General features: G+C 49.7%; 1 protein-coding gene across 1 annotated transcript in view; it reads left to right on the top strand.

Moving 5' to 3' along the window:
* The window catches only part of fndc3ba (fibronectin type III domain containing 3Ba), a 61994-nt gene that overhangs the window by 1724 nt on the left and 34944 nt on the right, over positions 1-25326 (top strand). Inside the window, exons 2-3 of the mRNA XM_057011565.1 lie at positions 14823-14968; positions 17658-17733. Of these exons, the coding sequence (XP_056867545.1) occupies positions 14852-14968; positions 17658-17733 (193 nt within the window). The 5' untranslated portion in view covers positions 14823-14851. The remainder of the gene's footprint in view (positions 1-14822; positions 14969-17657; positions 17734-25326) is intronic.

Raw genomic sequence — 25326 nt, 5'->3', positions numbered from 1 at the left:
TCAGGTTCAAGGTGTTGAGCTGATCCCTGTTTCCCCCCGGGTGTCCGAGCGGAACAGGGATTTTGTATCCGTCCTCTGGTAGTTAAGCCTCTTTGGCTTCAGCATTTATTCCCAATGAGAATGTAAACAAAGCTCATAAGCGGCATTTGAAATGTTACAAGAGCCACTTTGTTTCTGCAAATCTTAGAGGAAAATAATGGTTTCGGCTTCAGTCCTTCGTTGAGGATGAACAATAACAGTTTGCCCAGAGAAACCCCCTTTTTCCTGTGGTTGTGTGTTTTGTTTCATGCTGAAGTTAGGTTGGGGGGGTGTTGTTGTTTTCTCTGCTTTTACATGGACAGGCTTGAATAAGCCTTTATATAACAACGTAGCACTATATAAGTTAATGAGCTGCATTCTGGAGCCGTTTCAGCTCTTTGACAAAGGTACACGACCCCCTGTAACACCCCCTACCCCCACCCCCGCTGCCACCTTCCTCCGGAGGTGCTTATTTGTACGTGATTTTAATGGAAAATGGCAGAATCGTGATGATGCCGAAATAAATTTTTGTCCCCTGGATTCATACCAGGGATTTCAGCCAGGTGAGAAATCGGTCTTGACATGTTTTCAGCTCTTTTGTCACGTTGCTATTTCAGGTAACAGAACTCTTCCCGCGTGCACTCTGTTACAAAAGGAAAAAGTCGAAAAACAAATAAAAACGCCTCCGTGCACGTGTTGGATAAACAACAGCTGATCTGGCCCTCTGCTTCTGTGACGGCTAACGCTCCAACGCCTTCATTTTAGTCATTTTTGAATCCCACTTCCAGAAGCCGTCTGCTAACTTTAAATTCTCAACCCCCGACTGCCCTCACTTCTGAGCCGTTTTTATGAGCACTTTGGAAGGTGGGCTCATCATGACCTCAGGCCAGAGCCGGGCTCGCCGGTTCTTGCCACCGCAGCGTTGCGGCTCACCGGCGACCCAATAAAACGTTTCGGGTACGTCTGGTTCGAAATGAGGTCGGAAAAGGAGGATGAGGCCGCAGCCATTGTGCCCGCGTGTGTTTATGAGTGACTGGTAACCTAGAACTTGCTACCCAGGGTGTAGGGTTACAGCCCAGCGCTTGTTTGACGAAAGTGCGGCTATAAGGTTTCGCAGAATCTGAAACGTTCTCAAAAGGCGCGCGGTCATGGGAAACGGGCCCGCTCGGACTCGGAGGGATTCAAATATAAGGCACTTTTTGCTAACTTTGGCTACACGTGGTGCTGGTCGGGACATTTTTGTGAGCAAAGAATGCTGATTCCAGAAACTAAAATTCACATTAGTGGATAATAACGATGGTTAAAGTGGCGCTCCAGCTGTTGTTTCAGCACTGAGGCAGATGCATGTGGCCTGAAACTCCAAGAAAATATTCCCTCTGTTCATCATCTGGGACTTTCATTGTTTGCAAATGATCCTCCGTAATTAGCCTTTACTGGTCACGAAGATCCCAAAAGAGCCAGTTGGCTCCCGTCGGCCCTCATTTTTGGGATGTTCGTTGCGTGCGTGCGGCTCCTTGCCAAGTTTGCAGTCGCGCCATCTGTTTCCGCGGACGGAAACAGGTGCTCCTTCCCGACCTGCCGAGGCGTAACCGCGCCGGAGCCCCGGCTCGTTCAGGTGAACGCGCCACTTCCCGCTGCCTCTTCTCTGGATGCGCCTGGGGGTGGTGGCGTGCTACAGGGTGGAAGGATATCAGAGCTTCTGCACTTTCTCTCAGTGACGGTCGGCGGCTCCAGAACGTGCTGATGCTTTGATGTGTGAGGGGTGAGGAGAGCAGCCTAACCTAAAGTTCCTCTCTCCTGGTTCCTGTGCGGGAAGGCTGACTTTTACCTGCGTCTGATATTTGTTCGGCACCGGGCTGCAATATTTACCCTCCTCCTCTCTCCTTTCTCCCTCCCTCCTCCTGTTTTGTCTCCCGTGATAATTTCCTGCATTGTTGACAGTTGATTTAGAAAAAGATAAAAGAAGCCTTTCAACTTCCCTGCTGCCTGTACCCCCCCCCCCCCCCCCACTGCCTCCACTCTTCTGTTGTATCACGGTGGGCAGCGCAGCGGGATCGCAGACTTTTTGGTCTGGTTTCACCATTTTCGGTCCAAATAGTGTCACATATTGCACAGGTGATGTCCTGAAGTCCGCGCTGCCGCCATCACAGTCTGAGCGGACGTTTGGGTGAGAGGAGGGGGAGACCGGAAGGGAGATTTTGGGTGGAAGAGATTTATGGCAAAGAGATGGAAATCAGGCTGTTGAACCTCCTTCAGCCGCAGTCGATCCAGATTCTGTGTGTTTGTGACACAGATGCTCACACATGCTGGCACTTTAACCTAAATCCAAATCTGAACCCTCAATTGGCCTTTAACGTCGACGTCAACGAGGATCAACCAAAAGGTCCTTACTTTGCTAGTAAAATGCGTTTTCTGGTACTCGCTATAAAGTATGTGCAAGAGCACAAACACACACACACACAAAAATTTCTGCCTGATATTAATGGCTGTATTTAGGCCTCTGTGTGTGTGTGTGTGTGTGTGTGTGTGTGTGTGTGTGTGCGCGCGCACACTAGAACCACGCCGGTCCACTGATCACTTATGTTTACAGTTAAATATGTTTTAAAGAATGTACACAGAGGTCCACCAGCATAAATCCTTCAAACCAGCTGTTGTACACAACATCTGTGGCCCACCAACACCCAGGGGAGAGAAGCAATACTGAAAATGATGAATCCACTGCCGATGGAAGGCGAACCAGACTGTTCTCACTCCGGGCTTTGTCACCTGATAGTGACAACTTTAAGAAGGTTCCTGTAAGTTCTGAACACTTAAAGGAGCTTTTTCTGTCTGAGAGGATCATTTATGGGTGAATTCCAGAACCATATAAGTTTTTTTTTCAATTCTATGATCTCTTATTCACAACGGCGTCATTCTGTTGGTGCACTGATGATGCGGAATCACTGGATATTTCCTCAGATTTGTCAGAGCATCCCTATGGGAGTGAGTTTTTCCCCACCGTTACTCTATTGTTTCTCATAAATATTTGCTTGTGCTTATCGATAGGGCTTTAAACATGTGAGGTAAAATGCATACGTACGTTAGGTTGCATATTAACTTCATTTTTGAATGAAAAGATCAGACAATTAAATAAATAGTTGCATCTAAATTTGGCCTTGTTCTTTTGGCGATCTGTCAAAATAGTACATTTGGGAGAAAATAACTCTGGAACTACGGACAGAGTATACAAATAGAATGTGGTTTATTACTTAATGATAACTAAAAATAAGCCCTAAAAGTCCTTAAAGTCTTAGAACCTGGGGTCTGGAATCCTCGTCTAAGTGTGGGCCCCTCAGATCTTTCTGACGTCCCATCGACTGTGATCCGGGTGGCTGCAGATCCGGGGCTCCTCCAGAGGAAGGAGGTGTTTTTTTTAAAAATGCAAAGCTGCATTTTTTTAATGACCTTTCCCTGGTAAAGCATTCCCCTCGTTCTGCTCCTTTTTCTGAGCCCCTCGGAGATATTCACACTCCTCCCCACCCTCCTCTTCCCGTACCCGTCCGGGCTCCGCATACCTGTCATTGCTCCTTCTTTTTGTCCTGGAAATGTGCCTGGAAAAGCGCGCGTCACGCGACTGAGACGTGCGAGCGATGATTTCATAATCACAAGTTTGCAGCAATAACGTTAGCGCCTCACTGGCTGCAAATTTGAATTTGGGGGGGGGGGCACCTGATCGGGCCGGCACCCTCAGGCTGCGTTTAACTTTTTAACAGTTTAGGGTTGAAAGGGTCTTGCCGGATAACTGGTTTACTATCTAACGCAATCTACCACAAATCACTGAAACATCACCACACACACACACACACACAAACACACACATGCACACGCGTGCCTGAATCTGTGTGAAATCCTGAGGGTGATTGAGGAGTAGGAATGTGACCTTTTGACCCTAGGCTATGGGGAGGGGGTGTTATATGTGCGTGAGTGTATGTGCAAGATGTTAGGCAGTAAGTGTGTACACTTTCCACTGGCGTCCCTTCAGGCAACGTTTTTTCCGATGGTTTGAACGCCGCCGTCTGCTCTTTTGTCACACTCAAACGCGGACAGATTTAGAAGCAGAGTTAGTCATGAAATCAGGCATTGAGGCGCTGCCTCCCCACTCATCTGGCCCGATGTGCTCCCGAGGATGGTGTGATGGAGAGAGGGAGAGAGCGTCTCGTCTGTGAGAGGAGAGAGGGGAGTCTCATGGAGGTGTAACTAAACAGTCCATCCCTCTCTCACCCGCCGTCCCACACACGCCACCCACCGAGCAGGCTTCTTCACGGCCCATAAAACTAATGATCCAAACGTCTCTCGGTGGTCTGTTTGCGATCTGAGAGCGCGAGCGTGTGCGCCCACGTTCATCCGCTCCGGAGAGATGAATGGGGGGCTCAAGATAACTTCCCGACTTTGCGCACCTGTCTTAATTAAGATGCCGCGCAGTCCTGTGGCGTTCTGTTCGTGCGCGCCGGGTCTTCAAACCTATCGCCTCCGCTCTGACCAGTCACATCCCTGACTGACGTTCCGTGGCGGCTGGATCTGGCGGTTGGCTCGGTAGAACCAGCCGAGATGTCGGCCGTGCCAAAGCCCGACAAAAGTTTCACTTCTTTTTTTTTCTTCTTCTTTTGTTTAGTTCAATAAAAACAAATCTGTTGAGCCAGAAGCTAAATTCTGCAGCTTAAATGCTGAGCAGGCGTTTCACTGTCCCTCGCTGGGTTCCATATAATACCGACGCTGCAGCCGTGTTTTGGTGCATCGCGTGTGTGTGCGTGCGAGTGTGCGCGCGCACTTGCTTGTTTTTGTGTGATGGAGTTCAACCGTGCCTGTTCACCCGATGGCTGCGTTCTCGTGTGTGCCCGCCTGGGTCTGTGTCGACGTGCGCAGCGAGGAGGAAGTGCCTGTGTTTGTTTAAACCAGGCACGCTCAGCCATGTGGGACAATTTAGCGGGAACCCTGCACTCCCATCTCGCACCCACCCCCGCCCCTCCCGCTTGGCCCTTCCCCGAGCCGTCCTTTCACCCCCCTGATTTCACCCCCTGAATGAGCGGCCGTCTTTTTAAGGCGGAGGGTTTGTTTGGTAAGTAGGGCCACTGGTGGGGGGTGGGAACCCACTGAGGATGAGTGGAGTCATGGGCAGGTTGAAGCTGGAGGTGCGCTGGGGGAGGGGGAGCCGTGCAAAACAACAAAAAACCCCGGGTGTGAGTGGGGTAAAGCATGGCAGATCCTCACAGGCCACTGGCGGTTTACGGTGAAACACGGTGCAACTGCACCAGCTGCCCCGTCTGAGCCCGCGCCGGGTCCAAGAAGATCCGGCTCTGCAGGGAGAGCGCCGTGCGTCTGCGGGGGAGATTTATTGCACAGATCTAAAAACATCTCCGAACAATAAAGTAAAGTCTTCCTTGTTTCCTTCTTGAGGGAGAGTTGGACTGTAACTCGGTTCATCCTGCACCTGACTGCCAGCTTTCTGCTTCACTCGACAAATCCGTTTTCTCCTTAGTTTTTATTAACTCTTTTTTTAAAAAAATTGTTGAGCAGATTATATGTACAGTTGTGCTGCATAAAGGATCAAAAATTAAATTTCAATCCCAAATTGGACCTTTTTAATAATCACAAAAGTAGTTTTTAAAAACCTGGTAAATAAGTGAAAAAGTGGTTTTAAAACACTGCTTTTATCAGGGTGGTGCTATGCTATCACTATTGGAACACCTGATTGACTCTTGGAGGTGTGTGTGTGTGTGTGTGTGTGTATGTGTGTGTGTGTGTGTGTCTGTGTGTCTGACATCAGTAGAGTGAAGCTCGGGGGAAAAAAATCCTGATTAACTGTAGGATTTGGAATGTTCCCGACTGCAATGTGGACTCCAGTGGATCGTCGTTGCTGGTGCGTTCACCTCTGCAGCCTCGTGGAAGAGGACCCCCGCGTGTGGCCCCAACGGCCCTGGAGATTTGAAAGGGGGGTTTTGGCCCCTCTGTTGGGCCGTAGCCTCTCAGGATCTGATGGACATAAGCTTCAACTGTGGAGGACCGATGGAGGGCAGGAGGGGGGGTGTGAAGGATGAAAGCGGGGGGGGACAAAATCAGGAAGCAACAGCATGAGTCATGTTCATGTGCTTCTGGAAAAAGAGCAACTTCCTCTGTATTAGACAGGCAAGAAGCCTTTTTCCCTCGGGCGGTCGAGCACACTGCCGAGCGACGCTGAGATGATGGAGGAGTCTTTAATGGTGGAAGTCATGACGGCGATGACACCCGCTTTAACGATGAGGATTGGGAGGAGCTTGCTTGTTTAGCCTGCCTGTAAACTATTACTGCATGTTGTGTGAGAGTGTGTGTGGTCGCCAGTTCGTGGAACCAGGCACCAAACATCTGCGAGAGCTCTCGCCCCCTCCGCCGCCGCCGGTCGATGTAATCGGTGCGATCCGCGGAGTGACCGTGACGCGCGGCTTTGCAAAGTCGCCTCTTCACCACGTGTGTGACTGTTCGCAGTTCCTCCGTTTGCGCCCCCGCACAATGATCCGCGTTGTTCCAATTATTCTTTTTCTGGCGCACAGAGAACGCACAGAGTGAGATCTCGCCTCGCTGGAGTTACACTGCTGCTACGTGGCACAGATCGGACTGTCAGGGCCTCTACTGTGGGTTTACTGCCTGCTGGCCCCCATCCCACACACACACACACACACACACACACACACACCACACACACACACACACACACACACACACACACACAGCCAGCCCACAGCCATACAGCTGCAGGAGGGAGGGCCCCCTGGCAGATGCACACATCTGCCGGAGCTAGATGGGCCGCCCTTCTGTGAAGCTATAGCAGCTAACGCAGGAGTCCCAGTCTCACACAGAGCTGATTGTAAAGGCCCTGCCTTCCTGAATAGCTGGGGGGGTTTGTTTTAAACTTAGGTTGACTCTTTATCCGCCGGCTCATTGAATTATCTCCCTCCATGCTCGCAGGCGCACACATCCCCTCGCTGCCCGCCGCCTGTGGTATGACAGGCCGGACTAATGTTTGTTCTGGAGCAATAACACAATTAGGATTCCACGCATTGCTCTCTCCACACACACTTGGCGTGCAGCGAGTGCCCCCCCCCCCATTCGCTCCCTTCTCCTCTTCCCTCTCCGTCGGTCTTCTTGCCCTTCCCGTCCTCCTCCCTCGCCGTTCTTTTTTTAGCTGTAAATTCCAGCGACGGCTCGCAGAGCATTAATTAAGTCCCAGCGGTGAGGCAACAGTTAATTTGTCTCTGAAGTGGCCTGCAGTCAACATCACACGGATTTCTCAAAATATTAGTGCCACCTTTAGGGAAACGGTCGTTATTTTCCAGTTGTTTGCGAAGCCCTTGTTCGTGTCGTTGGTGGTTAACCAGCGTCAGTCAGACCGTCGTTTCCGTCCTGCTGCCTGTGTTCTGGTGCAGGCCTGCGTCCACACACCCATTAACTTTTGTCTCCATTCACATCCACGGACGCTGCCCTCCCACACCTCCTGAACGGGGTGTAAAAAGGCCATTTCCTCTGTTTTGTTCACTGGAAAGCTGATGCCTCATTGACCCCTCCCTCACTCACCACCTCCCTTTTTTTTGACTCCCCTGTGTCTTTCATTCTCCCCTCACCTCTCCTCGCTTCTCCGTCTTTTGAACCCTCCCTTTTTTTGTCTTTGTGTGTGTTGAGGGTGTTGTCTTTATCTTTGTATGCGTCTGTCACAGTTATATAACTGTAGCGGCTCAGCGGGGAGAGCACCGCGGCTCCCGCCTCCTGCACCGACAGCAGCCTATCAGGGGCGATGATTTGCGAGGAAGGCGGAGTCATTCCAGGAAGTGGATGGCAACAGTAACAACCTGGTAATATTGGCAACATTGACTGTGGCACCTTGGAGAAGGTAGAATGTTGGCTTGAGTCAGTGGAACCTGCTCATAACAACCACTGATGCACTTTAATGCATTTCTATAGACTACAGTAAAGTTAAGTACTTTAACAACATTTTTCCATATTATATTGGGTTATTTTTGTTAATTTCTTGGGGGAAAAAGCTTGAAACCTCTGACTTGAGTTTTAGAAATTCGATAGTTCGATGCGTTAAAATTCAAATGGAGATTAACAAACTCCGGCGATTTGGCCTCACTTTAGTTTTTGTAGCCACTCAAATCTTTGCGCTCCGTTTGAAGTGTTTGCAGCATGTTGAGACGGGAAGCTCGAACGCACCTTAGGCAGGGCTGGGTCAAAGGGAGGCGAAGCCTCTGGGTCATCTGGTTCTTGGCCTGCGTTCCTGGAAATTGGCAGTGATTAGTGGATTGGATGGGTGTGTAGTTGGACAGATGGGTGGATGACAGAGGAGAAAGGCTCTTGCCCTAGGTGCTCATTTTCTGCGCGTTCAGAGGGTGACGGATGGCCGGAGAGGGTGAAGTGCTGAGCGTGCCTTTTACAGACCCGGTCTCGACTTGTTGGAGCTCCGGGTGCAACCGGCGACCTCCAAAAAGGCCACGGATGGGAGGAAATGAAGGAAACAGAACAATAAAGCCAACAATGGCTCCAAGCCCGTTAATGCAGAATTAGTCACTGGCGCCTCAAGTGTTCAGGGTGTCTGCAGTTGCATCAAAACGAGTGTTTTTGTAAGCCACAGACTGCTGATACATCTGGCTTGATTTACTGTATATGAAGGAGGGCTGCAGCGTAACTGACTCGCATGCACTTTGGGAAAAGAGCGAAAAATGCTCCTTCGTCCGGGGAATGTGGGACGTGGCAAAGACAGAACGTCCAAAAGTGCAGCACATTATTCGACTGCAGCAGCCAGAGTCTGCAGGGGAAAAAGACCCTTTGTGCTCAGGTTTTTTTTTAAAAAAAGGTGGTAATGCAAAATAATCTTTTATTAGCTCCTCTTTGCAGCTATGTTAACTTTTGATCATGATCAACTCAGCTGGCAAAGGAATAATGATTGTTTGAAGAGGAGGGAAAAGGGCCCAGATCAAGGTTTTTAATGAGGCCTGAGCAGCTGTGCTGCTTTAATCCACTATCAGATGAGGGTTCTTCAGGTGCTGGATAAAAGGTGGTGGGGCTGGCTGGGGATGGGGGGGTGCTCTAAAGGCCCCAGATCAGGACGTTCAGGGACGAGCTTGTTCATACACGGTTTACGAGCGTGTGCATGCTTTTCAAGAGTGTTTTTACTCACATGGGTCCGTCGCATTCCTCTCCGCCCGCTCCGACTTCTTTCCTTGTGGATGACATGTCATTACTGCAAATACAGGGCAGGATGCGCACACATGCAGACACACACACACACAGACGCACACAAACGCAAACGTATGCGCGCATGCAAGCGCATGAGCCGACCTGGTGAGCAGTGGAGGTGGAGGCCTGAAATCTGGAGTTGTGTCTGCAATACTTGACCTTAGTCTCTCTCTCTCTCTCTCTCTCTCTCTCTCACACTCACTCACACTCACACTCACACTCACACTCACACTCACACTCACACACACACACTAAAGACCGAGAGGGAATTTGTAAAAGATGGAGCTTCTTAGGTCCCCATGTCTGCCTTCAGCATGTATGCATTAAGTGTGTGTGTGCGTGTGCGTGTGTGTTGTTTATGTGTGTTCCTGGGTCCAGGCTTGAACACAGTATTTCTCTTCACCCTCCTCTCCACCCTCTTTCCCCTCCCCTTTCTCCTTTCCTGCATCCCTTTCTTTCCCACTCTACCTCTCTCCTGTTAAAAAGGTATTCAAGATGTGTGTGTGTGTGTGTGTGTGTGTGTGTGCGCGCGTATTTATTAGACAGAGGGTGAGAACAGGTCTCTGCTACACTGAATACCTTTTGTGAGAGGAGCTGGGGTAGAATGGGAGTGGTGCTGGTGGCACTTTCCCACCATATTTAGAAGCCCCCCCTCCACTTTCTCCAAACACACACAAGAATGCACACGCACACACATTTGCACACCCCCCAAATTGTCGCTGTGTATTAAATACCAGCACAGATTAGAGTTGTCAGTTGCCAAGGCGACGTTTAATGGCGTTCCAATCCATCAAGCCCTCCAGTCTCGCTGGGTGGATGCTGCATCTGTGCATGTGTGTGTGTGTGTTGTGTGTGTGTGTGTGTGTGTGTGCGCGTATTTATTAGACAGAGGGTGAGAACAGGTCTCTGCTACACTGAATACCTTTTGTGAGAGGAGCTGGGGTAGAATGGGAGTGGTGCTGGTGGCACTTTCCCACCATATTTAGAAGCCCCCCCTCCACTTTCTCCAAACACACACAAGAATGCACACGCACACACATTTGCACACCCCCCAAATTGTCGCTGTGTATTAAATACCAGCACAGATTAGAGTTGTCAGTTGCCAAGGCGACGTTTAATGGCGTTCCAATCCATCAAGCCCTCCAGTCTCGCTGGGTGGATGCTGCATCTGTGCATGTGTGTGTGTGTGTGTGTGTGTGTGTGTGTGTGGTGCAGGAGTTACAATGACCAGGTTACCAGGGCTGACACCTGAGAGCCTCCCTCACAGCCCCACCTCTCTCTTTTTAGGCCACCACAGCCATACAAATCAAAGCTTCCAGCGGCGGTGGCCAACATGCGCTAATATCAGGGGTGCGAGCATGACAGCCGGCCTACGTGTGACACGTTTGCATCTGTCCGCTATCCTGCCTCGCTCTCTGCTTGTCGGTGTTTCCAGAGCTGCACTCGTGGCCGCTAAACCGCAGATTTGAGTTCCAGGTTAGTTTCAGTTTCAGCTCGCTTTCTTTTTCTGGGGAAACCGTAAGAGAAAATTCCCTTCCCAAACTGAAACTCAAACTGACCTTTACCAGCAACACTTTGGTGACCTGGATGAGCTTCGACAGCAGTTAGCGTTAATGTGATATGCTTCATTTTCACATCCCCCCCCTAAAGTACAATAAGAGCAAGAAGCCGGCAGCTGTGACCGATACCAAATCTGATAAGTCAGCAGAGTTCAGCCGTCTGGGCTCCGCCCCCTGTTTTCACCACAGTATGAAGTGAATGCTGAGCTTTGTGGGAGGAACCCAAATTAGAACCGACTCAAAGAGTTCCTCGAAAAACGGCGCTGGATAAAAGGACGGCGAGCCCGACTGTGTTTCTATTAGTGGGCAACGCTGGCGCTGCTTCTGGTTGGGCTCTGAACTGCTGTCCAGGAATGGAAACGGCGGTTTGCCCTCCCACAGCCGACCACGGAGAGGCTTCTTATTAACCTACTTCAATTAATGTATGAGTTGCCGCGATAACGACTCAAGTTGGAAAGCCCGGCGCTGTCTGTGCTGGAATTGCCATGGAAACCCTGTCAGTCTCACCTGGATCTCTGTTTCTGTTTCGTTACATCACCGGCTGATTCGGTGCCATCTGAGGTCAAGGCTGACGTGAGATCAGTCCCCTGTCAGCTCTTTGGTCTGTGGGCAGCTCGTTTCGTCATCGGCAGGAAGGAAAAGAGAAGACGTGGAATAATAATGCGGTTTATATTTGCTGACTTTTATCCTCCTGCTGCTGAGCAACATTCCAAATGTATTTATCAGTCTGAGCGCCGCTCGCTCTGACGGTTCGGTGTCGAAAGAAATCTTATATCTGCTGATAGTGTCCACTCAACACAGGGAACGATTGGTTTACAGCTCCCGTCTCCACGGTAACCACATCCGGGTCCATCTGGGACCCTATAATCAGTTGCTGTTCAGAACTCCTCCAAAGTTGGTGGACTGGGTCATTTCCGACCGATTGTTCAGGGTCTAACTGAAGCGGCGGAAGCCTTCTCGCGCTGCTCGTGCACTGGTTTCTGCCTGTTACGGGTGAGGTGGCTGGAAGGAAGTGAATGGCTTCTCTGGACTCTATGGACGTCCCCCAGGAGGGACCCAGGCGGCTCCCAGAGCAGCACGTGTGAGGAACGGCTGCTGTGTCATGAGGTCAGAGCTGCCTCCGGATCCGTCGGACCTCTGCGGCCGGCGTGCACACGCGTGCGTCACATCTGGCTCTGCGTAGCGTTTTATGCTAAAGACGCACAAGGTCTTTCTGTCCGGTCACACAAACAAACACACACACACACACGCACACACACGTGCACGCAGACACGCGTGCGAACACTCAGACAAGCGCGGGGTTGTTTACTGGTTTCTGCTCGGAATTTTCATATTTAACTGGTTTTTTCTTCTGCTGGGAATCGACACCTTATTCCTCCCATGTTCCGCAGGGGAATGGAAACCACTGTGTGAGTGTGCGTCTGTGTGGGTTTACACTGCTGTGTGTGTGTGTGCGTGCGTGTGTGTGGGTTGTCAATAACAGCATCCATCTGGTAATGGTTCCACTGGAAATCGAGGATCATAACTCATTCACAGATAGGTTCGGTCTTCCCAGATCTGCGTATCGGACCACAGAGAACAGCTGCAGGACAACATCTGCACCAACATTTTCCCAGCATTCAGCAGGGCGTGCGAGGGCCCCCACAGCACCCGTTTCTATAGGCCATACCTGCGTTTTGGAAACTGCAGGATTTGCTGTGTGAGTGGGGTTAAATCCGTTTTTTAATCCAGTTCCAGTAAACCTCAACACTACAGGAGAGTTTGTGCAGGTCCTCCCTTTCTGGAGACCCTAATTAGGGTCCCTAACGAAGGAGGCTCCAGGACAAATGAGCCATTTATGTTGCGTTTTGGTCTTATTGTTGTTCCTTCTGTTGACTCAGGCTGAGGTGTGTTAGTGAGTAATTACAGATTGTGTAAAAGTCGAGTAATTTGATCACAGAATCATTTGTGAGCGCCGGAAAGGTCACAGACCCTCACAAGCCGGGTCCTCCCCTCCTCCCCTCCTCCCCTCTTCCCCTCCTCTCCTCCTCTCCTCCTCCCCTCCTCTCCTCCTCTCCTCCTCTTCCTTGCTTTTTCTTGTCTTTTTTTTTTTCCTGGCAGAGCCGAGCGCGGCGTTACCGTCTGTCTGCCTGGTGTGTTCTGGACGCTTCCCCTGCCTTTTTCGGAGGGGGGACCGGCCGGGGGCCGAGCTGGGAACAGGGCTCGGATGGAGAGAGGGGAGGGGAGGGAGGGTGCGGGGATTAAATGAATAGCTGGAGTCAGGAAGGCAGAAAATGACACAGAGGCTGGTGTGTGTGTGTGTGTGTGTGTGTGTGTGTGTGTGTGTGTGTGTGTGTGTGTGTGTGTGTGTGTGTGTGGTGTGTGTGTGTGTGTGTGTGTGTGTGTGGGGGGCAACAGTATGAGGCACAGCTGTGTGATCCACTAACCCTCTCAAAGACCTCGTCAGAGGCAGAAGACACCCGGCTGAATCGTTGACACACAGCTGCTCACAGGAAGCGTGCGTGCGTGCGTGCGTGCGTGTGTGCGTTCGGAATGTTCGCCTCACCGACACACGGCAGCTACAGGCGGTCCGCTCCATCATTCAGTGGCTCCTGACAAACGCAGCTGAGGTTGTTTTGCTTTCTGAAGGTGGGAAAACTCCACTGAGTGGCAGCGAATTAAAAGCGCTGATGTCATCTCCCATCCCCCCCCCGCGACAGATCTCGCCGTGATTGGACGAAACGTGTGCGTGGTTGTGGATGGACTCGGCCCCCCAGGCTTTTCCAGCGGCGGCGCCCGTCCGGGCCGTGCCTGGGCCTCGTGCCTGAGCGGCGCCTGCGACGACCCACCTCTGGAGCTTCCAGCCCACCTCTGAGCACTGGCATCTTGCAGATGACCCCCCCCCCCTTCAAAGAAAACGAGTGACTCAACTCATGTCTGTACAGGAAACCAGAGAGAATGAGGTTTTTAAAAGTCCCTCTGTGTTCAGTTCTCAGGACTCCTGCTGCCTTCAGCTTTGCTGCGGTTGGAGGTTTAATTCCTCGCCCTCGTCCCATCTTGTTTTTAGATCTGCTTTATTTTACCATTTCATTACCGCTGCACCGCCGTCTGCACGCATCTGCGCATGGCAGAACGCGGCGATCCAGACCGATTCCTCGGAAATGTGGGAATTTGAAGCCCTGCTTCTTCGAGCCTTCCGAAAAAAACAAAAACAAAACACGCTTCAGATGATTCTGACGCAGCTTCACACTCGTGTGCGGGCTGTCATGCACGGCAGTCGTTTCTGTGCCAGGATGCAAATTGTGGTTGAATTTGGCTCTCCTCATGTAGCATAAGAACATGTAGCATAAGAACATGTAGCATAACAACATGTAGCATAACAACATGTAGCATAACTTTGGCCGAAAAGCCAAAAATGCTTCTTCAGAGGTACCAAGGGTGGGAATTCGGACGCTTTTTGCTGTGTATGAGTGTAATTTGCAGAGATTTGCACATGTTAACTGCCCCCCCCCTTCCCCGTCCTCCAGCTGCCTCCAACGGTCCGAGTCGTTTGTGTTTTCATCTCCCTTCACACGTGTATACTTTGGCTTTCTCTCAAACAGGATCGACCTCTCTTGTTCTCCTGTATTTACAAAGCCTCCAGCAGGTGCACTCGCCTCCATTCAGCTCCTTCTCTTAGACCTCATTCATCTCCTTATTTTATTTCTTTTTTTTAATGTTTCCATCCTGCAGGATATTAAGGATAATCCCGTCTATGTTTTACAGGACTTATTGATGAAGAAGCACTTTGGATCGCCGCTCTTTTATCTTTCTTTCTTCTCTTTTGGCACAATATGACACGGCGCGCTCATGCTAAACCAATACCCAGGAAACGGGCGGCGTATTAAGAAATCCCAGCGCCATACAACAGAATCTATGTTTCGCTTCTCCCTCCGCAGTTGTTTTCCTCCTCTTTTGTGCGAGCAAGTTTTTCTTAATACTTCCTGGTGTGATAACTGTTCCTCTTTCTCTGTACTTTCCTAGGTAGGGCAGTTCAGTGAATTTCTCCATGAATGTACGTCACAATGATGATGACAGACCAGATTCCACTGGACTTGGCTCCCCCCCCCCTCCTGAACGGGGATGTCCCTCTCATGCCTCACATGGTTAACGGTGACGCCGTGCAGCAGGTAAACAATCACACTCGTACGCTAATGTCACCGGCCCGTTGCCAGGCGGCTCCGCAGATGCTTCCCTTTGTTGTGATGTCACCGCGCGGCTCATGGTCAGCTGATAAACAGGAAGAAGGATCAAACCGTCACATGCACCGGCCAGACAGAGATTTCTTTCACGCAGTCTGACTAACTGGCTCCGTCCACAGATCCCAGGGCCTAGCTTAAATGACTTTGGTTAGTGTTTCCGATGCTTCCCCCAGCCTGCCTGATTTTATCGGAAACAAGCGGCTCCATCTGGCTCACCTTCAAAGCTCCGGGCTCCGCCTGCGCCCTCCACCGACTAAAAGAAATGATAAGCATAATTGAAAGTCGTGGCTAATTACCCCGGGCAGGCACACTTGCGGGATATGATGGTGGCGTTCCCTCCTAGCACGCAGGACAAGAAGCAGGCTTTTCTTTTTTTATGTTGCCTGTGAGACCTGGAGCCCTCCTGCAGTTTAGACTGTTGAAACAGACGAGAGCGGTGATTATATAAATTTGAGCGCGCACCGGTGTGCGCTCATGTCGGTGTTTATTGTCTTGGCCTGTCTTACACTGTGTTTCTTTTACCCGTCTGAGCCGCGAGCGTCTGTGTTGAGTCTGAGTCCATCTGTGTTTTTGCTCGTCTATCTTCTTTCCGGTCGATCTGTGTTTACCTGCCAACATCTGTTTAGGTGTATGTTTAGCTTTGCGTGTTCCTGTGTGCGAATGGCAGAGACACTGGGTGCATTGTTATAGCACCACAGCCTATCAGAAAGTCATGTTTACTGTGTAAACAAGTGCAAAAATCACGTCAAAAGAACCCCGGCGCAGTTATCAAACCTAAAAGGATGTTTGATTTGCCCTTTGGCTTTCTTTAACAGCTGTGCTCTGCTCTTAACACAACTGAAGAAGACCTTTTTTACATTCATGAAGCCTCTTTTGTGCTAATTTATGCTATGCTGGGCTAGTTTTTAGCCATGTTTATATGTATTCAGCACACTTACTTGGTTATTTCCGCTTCAGAATCTGCAATATTCAAGAGTTTAAAGTCACAAAAGTTTTAATTAATGGCAAAAGTTTTTTTGCCTGACAACTTTCCACTTCCCAGTCACCACAAAATGTGCTAATCTCCTGCGCATGATCCGTGTCCAGAGAAGACGAGGATGAGCTGCCAAACTGAAGAAAGTCAGACAGCTTCACATTTGCTGTGTTTGACAGCCATGTTTTCCTCTCTCTGTTTCTTTTCTTTATTCCTATATCTTCAACATTATATCATGGCCAAGTTGGCTGGAAATTTACAGATTTCAGCCCTTCCAAAGGATTTGATTTACGCGATTTTCCAATCCTGAATTTAATACCGTTATAATTCACCCCCCTTACCCCCCCACTGCTGTACAAAGTTTAGAAAAGCCATTCAAACATCGGGTCCAAGCACATATCAGCTGTTGCAAAGGACGTTTGTTACAACAGACATGGACATGGAGATTGAGGCCTTTCAGCAAACACCATTTGAGGGCAAACACGATTACCTAATGCTAGCTCCAGTGCTAATAGAAAATGGGGATTGTTGAAATTTCTCTCAAGTGAGGTTGTGGATGCACCACTTTTTACTGGTATGTTTGTAGCAAATATAGGATTAAATAGCTTTTTTGACCTCCGCCAAGGAAGTTATGTGACAAACTTCATCTGCCCGTCTGTCAGCAAAAAACTTCAACATCAAAAAGTTCTGAAATGATTTTATTGAATTTTTAGGAAATCTTAATGATGAGCAAAGTAATCGGTTAATAAAATTTTGCGATGTTCTGGATTCCGGAGGCACTCTGACCTTTGTTCTTTCAAAGATCAAAGCTCTTTTGGCTTAAAGCTGATGTTAGGTAGCCTTGCATTACTACTGCCTATAGATTATATATGTGGGAAATCTATGACGGAGGTCTTTTATTCTAATTCATTAATTGAACCGCTTATTTCCCACGGCGGCGTGGATGCACTTTCTCCGTTTGATCCCACCCACATGGCCCGACATGGGCTTTTCTCAGTCCTTGGGAGATATGGTTCCGCTCTGTACCATACTGTGGTTCCCATAGCAACAGCAGCCGCTGCAGCAGACAGGGCAGGAAGCGTATGCGTGTGTCTGCGGGAGAAGAGCAGGTTAGCGCTCAGATGGGAGAGCGCGCGGCTAGCGCGGGAGCAACGGGGGGACGCGAGGATTTCGCGATGGCGCACCTGTAGAGCGTGATCCGAGCCGCGCTTGTGGGCGTGCCTGTGCGCGTGCGATGGAGGGTCACTTGTGTCACGTCTACAGCCAGGTGTGCACCCTCAACCATCTGTATGCGGGGAATATGACGGTAAGTTCACGCGTCTTTTCCAGCTTACTCAGCAGACACCAGCGCAGGTTACAGATTCAATCGTGCGCCTGCGTCTCCCTGCGCGTTGTCATGCACTTCAGACGTTACTTGTGTGTCATTGTGAACTGGTTTTGGTGGTTTGGTGCCAGTCTGTCTGTTTAAGGGGCTGTCTGTGTGAGGCAGCAGTGTTACCTCACCCTCGGCTTACCTAACACCTCGTGCGTGAACTCAATACTCCGCTTTGCCTTCAGTGGTTATTGTGTGTTATGTCACCTCCTCGAGCCACAGGGAGAATCTCTGATTTGTGTGTGTGTGTGTGTGTGTTCTTTTCCCCCCAGGTGATCCTGGTGCAGGTGAACCCCGGGGAGACGTTCACCATCCGGGCAGAGGACGGCTCGCTGCAGTGCATCCAGGGTCAGTAGCCAGCTGTTAGCCAGCATATTAGCGTGTGCGCGCTCGCGGTGCTTGATTAGACGCCGCCAATGGCAGCATCGAAAGCACGGCGACGGTCCTGCGTTCACTTCTTCAGTTCATTTTTAATCCAAGAAAGACAATTATGGCTTTTAGTTATAATTCTGGCAGAATGAGGCTGTCTGGGAAGGTCCATTATTTCTTTTTTTTGCATCACGGGCAGAAACTGTGTGATCTGCAAATGATAAAACTCTAGTTGTTTTTTATTTTTGAAATAAGACGGTTAGGTCCTGTCTTCTGTTAAGAAGTCTATTAATATGAAGAGCGGCAGCGGAGGTCTTGTCACACGGCAGCAGATCTGATATAAAATGTGAGGTCCCAGAGCCTTCCACAGGGTCATATATCACTTTATTTCTAACAATAGGGCAGCGAGTGTGATTACGGCCGTTCTTTGTGGCTCTATCACTTCATCCCTGAGGAGGAATGGACAAAAGATACAGCATTAAGTTTGAGCAAACAGAAAAAAAAGGGCTGAGAAAACGCTTCTATCTGAGCCTGTGGGTGCAGAAGAGGCGGGCAGGTCTCTGGCTGTCTGGCCCCGCGTCTGATGTCAGCTCATGAAAAGACTGGAAGTGTTACACACTCGCAGATTGGAAGGAGGTGGCACTGACATGGGCTGGAATTCCCCGGCTGGCGTCTCACTTTGATGATGTCAGTGGAGCTGAAACTGTGAAAGGCCGCCTTTGTTTTCTCCTGTCTCTCTCTTCTTCTCCTGCTCCTCCTTGGCTCCGGTGCTTTTTGGGCTTCGCCCCCCCCCTTCTCCTCCTCACCACCACCACCACCAGGACCCCGTGCTCTATATTGCAGCTAATTACAGTCCGCCTCCTTTGCCCACCGTGTAATTCAATTTTTCCCTGGAAATCAGAGGGATTGACCCAGGCGGGCCCTCGGAGGCACAGATAATGTCAGATTAGGCGCATCCGCCCTGTCATTTACTGTGCGGAACGTTCAGATACAGTCGATAAAGATAGGATATGGACTGTGCAGAGAGGAATTAAAGGCAGATGAAAGAATGCGCCGCCGCGTGCTGCGAGTGTGCAGACAGTGCGGGCATTGACGCAGCAGCCGGCCGGCGTTGGTGCGCTCGCATGCAAACGTAGCCTGGAGGACAGACTGTACCTGTGTGGGCTGCCCCTCCCTGCCGGCTCCTGCAGTTGGTGACAGTTAATTGTGGGGGTGGGAGAGGTCTCGGGGTCATGTTTGAATGTACATATTATTAATGCGAAGGGCCACACACACACTCGCTCGCTCGCTCTCTCTCCTCCGGCCCGTCTCCGGAGGAGGTCGCCGGGTTTAACGAGAGGCGGAGTACGGCGGCGCGCTTCGGAGGCTAACCGAGTCACTCTTTAGACAAGAGCCTCGGTGTGATTACCGGGGCCTCCAGGTTGGTGCACGCTTGAGTACGTGTGTGTTTGCACTTCGGCTCGGCGCGAGTGTGTGTCAGGCACAGAGCGAGACAGCAGAAACTGTAGCCAAGGTTACAAGGCGCTTTTGATATGAAGTAACCTCTGTTTAGGGCGTGCAAACCTGCCCACGTGCACGCGCGCACACACACACATGTGCACATGTAGACACAGGAGCCAGAAAAGGATCTTTCAAGTGACCGTTTAGCCTTCTTCTGCCTCCTCTGAAGCTAAATTAGCCCCATGCTAATTCTGATTGGAGGCCCACCAGATTTGAAAACGTGTTGATATTCATAATAGACATCGGCGATTGTGCTTTAGCTGCTATCATCCCTTTAATCTGGCCGTTTAAGTGCACCGGGCATGCGTGGTGGGGTGGAAACGACCCATAGGAGCTGTGGGTCAAACATTTCACGGAGCGTTAAGGGTGGGCTGATTAGATTTTGCTGGTCAGAGGTCAAAGGGTCAAGTTCCCTCAAGGACCCCGACCTCCCATCCGTTCCATGTGACCCATTGAACAAATACTTGTGCTAATTATGACTGGGTTGTACGTTGACTTGAACGATTTCTTTGGTGGAAGTATCTGCAGGTGCTCCCAGCTGAAGCGCTCAGAAGCATCTTTTAGATATTTAATTTCTGAGCGGCACTTTAGGCCCCGGTGCCCAGGAGGGACGGATTATTAGAGCCATTTATCAAAATACTGTCATCGACCTACTTCCTTCAGCTGGGACTATTTTATTCTAGAACATTGTGAACGTTATGTTGGATAATTAATTAGTCGGCCAATGAATCATCGAGTATATCTGTGGATCATTGACGCTTTTTTTACTCATTAATTTGGGAAATTCACAAAAGTTTTTAGAGGAAAAAAAATGATGGGATGGAGATGGGATCAACAGGTTCAGTTTATATTAACTGGCAATATTTTGGTGTGTGTGTGTGTGTGTCCCTTATTCAAACACATTAATCATGGGGCTCTGTGAGGTAAACGTTGCCCCCCCCCCCCCACTCGCTCCCACTCTGTCCCACCATGTTGCTCCCATGTACAAACTCCTCTCCCTCTTTTTCCCCTCCCCCAGTCGACCCCCCCCCCCCCAAGATCATTCCCCTGAGCTTTCCCACACTCACATCAAAGGAAAAGACTCCAGAGGGTGTGTTCGAGCACCCTGCTATGGAATGTGTGTGTGTGTGTATTCTTGCAGATGCTACATAGTGAGCATTTCACCTGCAAAGTGGGGACACTTTGACTGGTCCCCACAAGTCCAGGGGGATTTTTGAGGGTTTTAAGCCGAGAACCGGGTCGGGGTTCTGCAGTCAGGCTGAGGAATAATTTAGTTGTTTTTTTTAACATCTTCATGAAAATAAAGACGGTAAAATTAGGACATACACAATAAATTACAAAAGAAAAACAGCAAATAGGTGGTCCTCCCCACTTGTGAACTGACCCATGTCACTAGTAACACAGGCTGCACGGTGGTGGCACCCTCTGTCCTTAGACCCTCAAACCGGGTCAGGCAACACATTATGTAAATAAGTCCTCACAACAATACTGTAGAGCTGCAAACGCGTGTGTGACGCTTTACTGCGCCGTTGGCTCTTTGTTGGGTTTTTATGAGGGGTGATCAGGCCAGAGGCTCCAAGGAGGATGTGACATCAGGACACATGGCTGCTGCGCCACCTTTAGCCTGCTAGCATCCGTGACCTGTTGAGTCCCAGGTGAGATGGCGAGAAGTTAGCAAGCTAACAGTCGCGCAGAAATGTGACCTAGCAGTCCAGGTTCAGCCAGAATAAATGTTTCTTGAGGGTCATCGCCATACAGAGATGAAGAAAATAATCCCATAATTGTATCTTCTATAGTGGGATGTTGCCTAAGTGAGAAGATGATGAGGCTCTTTGCTGAATTCACTTCACATCTACTTGAGAAGAACCTTTTTAGCAGATGGTAAAAATTTCCCTGCACGCCTGTTTTCAGACGCAGTTTCCTGCCGAATGCTCCGCAGCTCGTTGTGGGTAACCTTTGGAGTGGGGCAAGTTCGGAGCGGACATTCGTTTGTCCTTTTATTAAGCTTTAATTGGAAGATTGTGATAAGAAAAATGAAAATAACCCGCCTGCGTTCCGAACTGAAAAGCTCCTCAAGGCTGCGTTTGGAGGTTAATGCGTCTCCGAACGAGCGTCTGATCGCTTCACCGAGGAACAACAGAGGGTTTGGATGCTGCGTCCCTGTTCTGATCTGGGCTCCGGCTCCATTCCCCCTCTAACTGCATCCTAATTCTGTTATCTCATATCTCTGTGCTTCTGAAATCAATGGGGCCCTCTGTGATTAACGTCAGCCGTACCTGCTTTCTGCTCAGGGTTTATTAGTCTGAAGAAACCCAGAACATCAGGTAATTGAATCGTAATTGAAAGCTGCTTTAAAACCATTTCACCTCAACATGAGGGGTCTTAGCTTCCTGTCTCCCATATATATACGTATATACAGTGATCCCTCGCTATATCGCGGTTCATCTTTCGCGGCTTCGCTGCTTCGCGGATTTTTTTTTTTTACAGTGCCTCTGAATCCTGATTGGCTCAGGGGCTTTACTGTTGTCTATAAATAAAATATTGACGCTGTACTGTATTGATTTTTCACTTGTCAACAGTTTTCGTTTCTGTACACTCTGCCAACTTTACGTTTGCATTTTTTCAATTGAAGACACACGTGTTGATAAAGAGGAGGAGGACGGACTAACACTTGGTCGCTTAGCAACCATGGTGAGAATGGCCACTGAACTTCAGTGCACGGCACAAGAATGGGACCCTTTGATGAGTCGTTCATTGCAGTTCTCAAATATAATTGAAGGTGGCATATCCGTTTATAAAAATCTTCTTGCCCAGAAAAAGAAAGAGCGCCAACAACTGCCTATAACAATGTTCTTCTCTCGGAGAAAGACTCCTGCGCCTTCAGTAGAAACAGACGCTACAGCGGAGCGGAGTCAGGACGCAGAGGCACAGCTGGGACTGTGAAATACGCGAGTGACAATGTTTCCAATCTTGTACAGTATTACTATATTAAAATTATTGTTTTAAACAAAGTTTGGTCTTTAAAACAGGTTTTGATGTTTGGTTTCATTCTACTGTTCAGTATTGCATTGTAAAATAATTTAAAAAAATAAAGTTGCTACTTCGCGGATTTCACTTTTCGCGTGTTACTTTTGGAACGTAACTCCCGCGATAAACGAGGGATCACTGTATATATATATTTAGCCTTTAGTGGACCTGCTGACGTCCTCTAGATGGTTGCATTTGTGGTGCGCCCAGAGAAAAAAGGTTCACAGTGACTTGACAAGCGGCTAATTCTTGGAGATCCTCAGAGCTGAACCATCTGTGGGAAATTTGGGGGCTGTTAAAATGGTTTCTATGGTGGAGCATCTCATGGCCGTGTTTACACTGAGGCAGCTGGGTCTAAACACTCTCAGGGAGGGGTGGGGGGGTGGTGGTGGGGGGGCTAATACATTTTTCTCAAAAAGGCTTCATTTGGGATTCCGCTCTGGACTGTACCATTTGTCCTGCTATCATTTACACGGGGTTCTGGTGCATCTTTGCACTCACCAACCGTGATGCATTGTCATGTTTCTGGCTTGTTTCTGGTCTCCTGTTTCTTAACTGACTCAACTTCCACATTGAGCTTTGAAACTGTTACGTCAGCGCAAGTTTGACTGGTGTTTGTGGTTGTTCGAACCATTTTTAGCACAAAGCATGTGAGGAATTTTCTGAACGGAAGTCCGCTGATAAACCACAGACGTGTCATAGCCAACGCGTCAGCTCCATGTTTGGCTGTTGGCTGCAGGAACCAATAACAAAGCTGAGGTTATAGAGCGTTAATTACCTCCTCTGTGCAGGTTTCGGTTAGCATGTAAAGTTAAATATAAGCAATTCATCCTGGGGTGGGGGGGGCGGAGTGGGGAGTTGCCCTCAAGCTGAGTGAAAAGTCAATTGTCAAGATAAATGAGCGAGTGTCTAAATTTCACATTGTTTCCCCACTGAGTTTAGGAAACTGGTCACCATGGGAACGAGCTTCCACTCCAGGTGGTGTTTAATGGAATGTGGTCCCTCTGGGCACAGTTTGTTGCGCATACCTGCCTCTTTCTTTTTCCAGAATTTTCATCCCAACTGTGTTTAGCGTGAAACAAAAGGACAGAGAGGACTGGTTGGATTCTTTTGGCACAGGCTAATTAAGCCGAGTGTGTGTGTGTGTGTGTGCGTGTGTGTGTGTGTGTGAGAGGAGTGCTTGTTGTTGTATGCCCTGCCCAGCACTCCTTTATAAACTCAATGCCCTCACACAGTAGGGCAGGAACGAGCTGAAGGAGGAAGGGAGGGACGAATAACCCGAGTGGAAAGAAGATGGGAGAATGAAGGAAAGGTGAATCAAAAGGGAGGGAGGGAGGGAGGTAAAGAAAAGGGGGAGAGTGAAGGAAGAGGGGATGCATGTTTGGTCGTGTCCACTGCCATGCATTCCGGGCGAGGCCGCTTCCTCCGAGCGATGACCCCGGCCACCCCTGCGCTGCTGACTTGGTCGGCTCTAACCGGCTCCAGGGATGGTTGTATTTGCTGTTGGGACCGGCCCATGAAGGGCAACATCGGGCTGGGCGGGGGAGGGGGGGGAGAATACCGTGTCTGTCTTCACACACGGCTGTGTGAAAGTAGCCGTGTGTGTGAACGGCAGCTGCGATGAGGGGAGCGCTTACAGAATTTTCCAAAGAAAAGAGCTTTTCCAGGGATGAAATTCTTGGCTCCGCTGAAGCTCAGGGTACAGTCGGAGCTCTTCTCCCTCCCTCCGCCCTCAGTCCCTCCTCCCTGCTCCTCTCACTTTCCGATCTCCTTCACTTCCTTCTTCCACGTCTCCCTCATATCTGTGTCATGCCTGGCGCAAGCTGACGTGCACCCAGAAAAAGGGGCTCCAGCCGTGACTCCCCCTGTTTTGTAGGTGTCTGTGAGTTCCTGTGCTTTTCCTAGTCACTCCAAGCTTCCATGGGGCATTTGGAGGAGAAATTTATGGAGGGGGGGAGTTGATGGTCTCACACTTTTGCGCTCGTGCACAAATGTGGAGGACGGTTGTCAAACCTTTGACCAGACTGGTGAAGTCGCACCTCCTGACAGTCCAAACCGAGGCTCCAGCATCTTTGCTCTGGGCTGTCAAAGGCAGCGATGGTGATGGAGAACTTGTCAGACCACGACGGTGTTCAGTTCCTTAAAAACTAGGTCCTGATCCTGTCGTTACAGGACGATCTGCGTTGGGAACGTTGCATCACGTGTTGCAGCTGCAGCTTCTTCCCGTTCAAGCAGCTTTTAAAATGTCATCTCACACTTGGGACCACAAGTGTGTTGCAGGCACAGTGCTTGTTTACATTATTAATGTTTGCCTCAAGGGGGGGGGCTATGGTTTGCTACGATGTGATTGGACGAGCCAGGCGAGACTCTACAGGGCTACTGGAGTCACACACACACACCCTTCGTGTCGTTCATCTCACCTAGATGCTTCGACATCATTACACACTAACAGAACCTCATCTGAACTCTGATCAGCCAGCAGCTATAGAACACACACACCCACACACACCCACACACACACACACACACACACTTAAACAAACACATACATACAACATGAGGAATTCAGAGTTGGGGAGTGGGGGGGAAAGTCCCCGCTAATCTAGGGCTTCCAGTCTTGCCTTTGCCTTTCTTTCCACTGACATTCACACGCCTTTTTCTCTCTTTTTTCTGCCTCCCTTCCTCTCTTCCTCCCCCTACACACACTTTCTTTGCTCTTTGTGGTGGACACAAACTCGGTGCTGTTCAGACTGTGACTCATGTGCGAGGAATGCCCCACATTAACTGGTGGAGAGATAGAAGGAGGAAAGTGAGGAGAGGAGCGCAGCTGGATACAAAAGGGCTGCAGCTTGTTCAGAAAGGAGGACACACACACACACACACACACAAAAAAGAAATCGGTAAACCAGTTTTCCAAAAGTGTTGCTGCCTTCGTAGTGGGTCAAGGATCGAGAACCTTGTTTTGTCTTGCCAATCGGAGGGGAGTGTGTGTGTGGGGGGGTGAGAGTTCCGCTCCGGTTCTGTTTACGGACCAACAGCTGGTGC

This window comes from Takifugu flavidus, chromosome 16 (assembly GCF_003711565.1).
Source record: "Takifugu flavidus isolate HTHZ2018 chromosome 16, ASM371156v2, whole genome shotgun sequence".
In the NCBI taxonomy this organism is placed as follows: Eukaryota; Metazoa; Chordata; class Actinopteri; order Tetraodontiformes; family Tetraodontidae; genus Takifugu; species Takifugu flavidus.
Note: the sequence above shows the minus strand (reverse complement) of the source record. Positions and strands in the feature narration are given on the sequence as shown.